Below are 2,454 nucleotides of genomic sequence, written 5' to 3' on the forward strand. Positions count from 1 at the left end.
TTGCCTTGCTAACTGTGCCCTGCTAGTCGAAATGCCTAACCACGAGTGCGAGATGTGCCATCTCCAGCAGGAACCAGGGGCTGCTCCCTGCAGGAATGAAGGAGAGAAATGAGGAAGGTGGAGCTGGAGTAGCTGCAAATGGTTTTCAATTAGTGGGTCCTTCTTTGTTGCAGTAAAGAGAGGGGATTAGAGGCAGGTCACAGGCCAAGAAATAAAACCTCCTGAAATAGGAGCTTAGGCAGTGCCTCGGTGGGCAGCTGGTGGTCTGGGAGCGCTGCGCTCTGCGACTGTCTGGGGTGCTGTGTGCCTTGCCTTTAAAAAAAGAAGGGGGGAGAGAAAAAAAGGGCGGTGTGGGCCAAGTGGCTAGAGGTGAGACACCCTGCGTGACCCACCATGGCAAGGGGGGTTCTCCGTGCCCTAGCGCTGCTGCTGGCCCTGCGATGCAGCCCTGGGCAGGCCGGGGAGTACTGCCACGGCTGGGCCGGCAGCATGCAGCGCTGGCACCGTGGCTTCCAGTGCCCCGAGCGTTACGATGGCCTGGACGCCACTCTGTGCTGTGGGACCTGCAGCTTGCGCTACTGCTGCGCGTCCAGAGAGGCCCGTCTGGACCAGGGCCGGTGCCCTGGTGACCACCAGCAGCCCAGTCCCAGGCCTCCGGTGCCAGGTAAGCTTCCCGTGCCTCTAGCAGATGGAGGGGCGGCATATCAGATGTGCTTTCTTCTTTTTGCATCCCCTGGACCAACCTTCCCTTGGTGGCATCAGCCAGATCCTTCCTCTGTTTCTCTGCCCTTCAGAGCTCCAAGCTGTAACCATTGCGGCAGAAAGGCGTGGAGCCTTGGCACAGTGCTTATTTGGGTGGCTGCATGGGCCAAAGCCAGTCAGTAGCCTTCACTGGGAAGAGAGAATAACTTGGGGCTTCACTCAAAAGACTTTTCTGTCAGTCCTACTCTTAGAAAAGCCTCTAAGCTACTAACAGAGTAACCTGGCAACACCTCTGATGTTTATGTCCCTGGTGGAACATGTGTGTTGCTAACCTGTTCTGTTAATGCATGTGGATGCCTCAAAGTAACACACTTAACTTAAGTTCTGCCTTGTAAAAATGCTTGTAGCCCTCAAACCCAGATTCCATAGGCAACCCAACAGCAGTTTAGGTACTAACTGTAAAACTCAGTTACAAGTCTGAATTTCTACTTCGTCATGCACAAGTGAACAGTACCTGTGACATTTGAGTACTGGAACAGCCCCTGCACGGATATTAATGGCAGATGCTACAGGACTGACTGGTCTGACCCTCTGTACTTTTTTAAAGGAGCCTGCCGTAGCAATTGTCAGTTTCTAATCTTGCTGCAGCAAGAGAAGAGTTGAGAGTAACACTACTCCAGGCTGCTCCCTCGTGCATGCATGTCTTAAGGAATGAAGAACAGAATATAACCTAGAATACCCCATGAACGAATGGTTGGCTAATGTCACTCTTACATTTTCAGTGCCCGTGTACCTGCCGTTCCTTCTTGTTGGGTCTGTATTTGTGGCATTTGTTGTTGGCGGTGCCTGTGTTGGAATTTGCTGCTGCAAATGCCTAAAATCCCAGGATGAGGGGCAACAAAGAGGACTTGCACCTGGCCAGACTTGGCTGCTAGAACCTGATCTTCCTTCTCCCCTCTCCAGTTCCAGTTCTGCCACCAGAAGCTCACTGAATGGTGGTCTTCAGACCACCAACATCTGCATGACTCTAGCTCCATCCCTTCCTATTATTGGGTTGGCTGAAGATGCTCGGTTCTTAAGTCTGCCACCTGCCAGTGGGCAACTCTTGCACCCTTCACACGCTAACCACAGAATACCAACTGATCGTACCGCAATAATGGCTCCAGCATCTTTCCTTAAAAGAACAATTTACGGACATAGTGCTAATGCATCCCCTCTTGGGGTAACACGGGGTGACCAAATGATGTACTCAGGAGTTCATGTCTGAGAAGATGGCACATCAGCGTACAGCCTGAACTGGATGCTACTTCACTATTATAGAAAGTTCTTTGGGACTGAAACGCAGACTTTCAAATGTCTGATGCTATTAGGAAGTACATCAATTTTGGCTTTTTACAGCTCTGAAGAAGACATTTTAGAACTTCTTTTAGGTTCTTGGTTTTTTTAACTGGTATTATTTTAATGCTATTGAAAAGGCAAGATTCTGAGGCCTGTATACCTGTTCAAGGAATGACTGAAACTGTAGAAATCAGTTTCACCCTTCCCTGGTCCTTTCAAGCTGCTATACCATGCTCTAGGGGACATGTCAGAGGACTGCTTTTTAGTTTCTGTAGCTGTGTCACTTCTCAGCAAGCACAGGAAGGTTGTATTTAATCTACACACTTTTACCAGTAAATTGATGCATGATGGTAAAACACTGCCTGTGACTTGCCTGCCCCTGATGAACTATCAGTTAAGTGCTGCTAAAGGAGC

At 49.8% G+C, this 2,454-nt stretch overlaps 1 protein-coding gene across 1 annotated transcript; it reads left to right on the top strand.

The window, feature by feature from the left end:
* Positions 1-393: 393 nt before the first annotated feature.
* Positions 394-1,969, top strand: LOC104832729 (protein shisa-1-like). The gene is made up of 2 exons (XM_010569077.1): positions 394-664; positions 1,485-1,969. Exons 1-2 carry the CDS (start codon positions 394-396, stop codon positions 1,967-1,969), a joined length of 756 nt encoding a protein of 251 aa, XP_010567379.1.
* The last annotated feature ends 485 nt before the right edge of the window (positions 1,970-2,454 follow it).

Source organism: Haliaeetus leucocephalus, unplaced genomic scaffold (assembly GCF_000737465.1).
Source record: "Haliaeetus leucocephalus isolate CR32 unplaced genomic scaffold, Haliaeetus_leucocephalus-4.0 Scaffold262, whole genome shotgun sequence".
Classification (NCBI taxonomy): domain Eukaryota; kingdom Metazoa; phylum Chordata; class Aves; order Accipitriformes; family Accipitridae; genus Haliaeetus; species Haliaeetus leucocephalus.

What these genes read in the sequence shown, in the direction of transcription:
- LOC104832729 (XM_010569077.1), top strand. Translation starts at nt 394, where the DNA reads ATGGCAAGGGGGGTTCTCCGTGCCCTAGCGCTGCTGCTGGCCCTGCGA. An exon ending in TCCCAGGCCTCCGGTGCCAG is followed by an intron (nt 665 to 1,484) that starts GTAAGCTTCCCG and finishes TTACATTTTCAG; the next exon opens with TGCCCGTGTACCTGCCGTTC.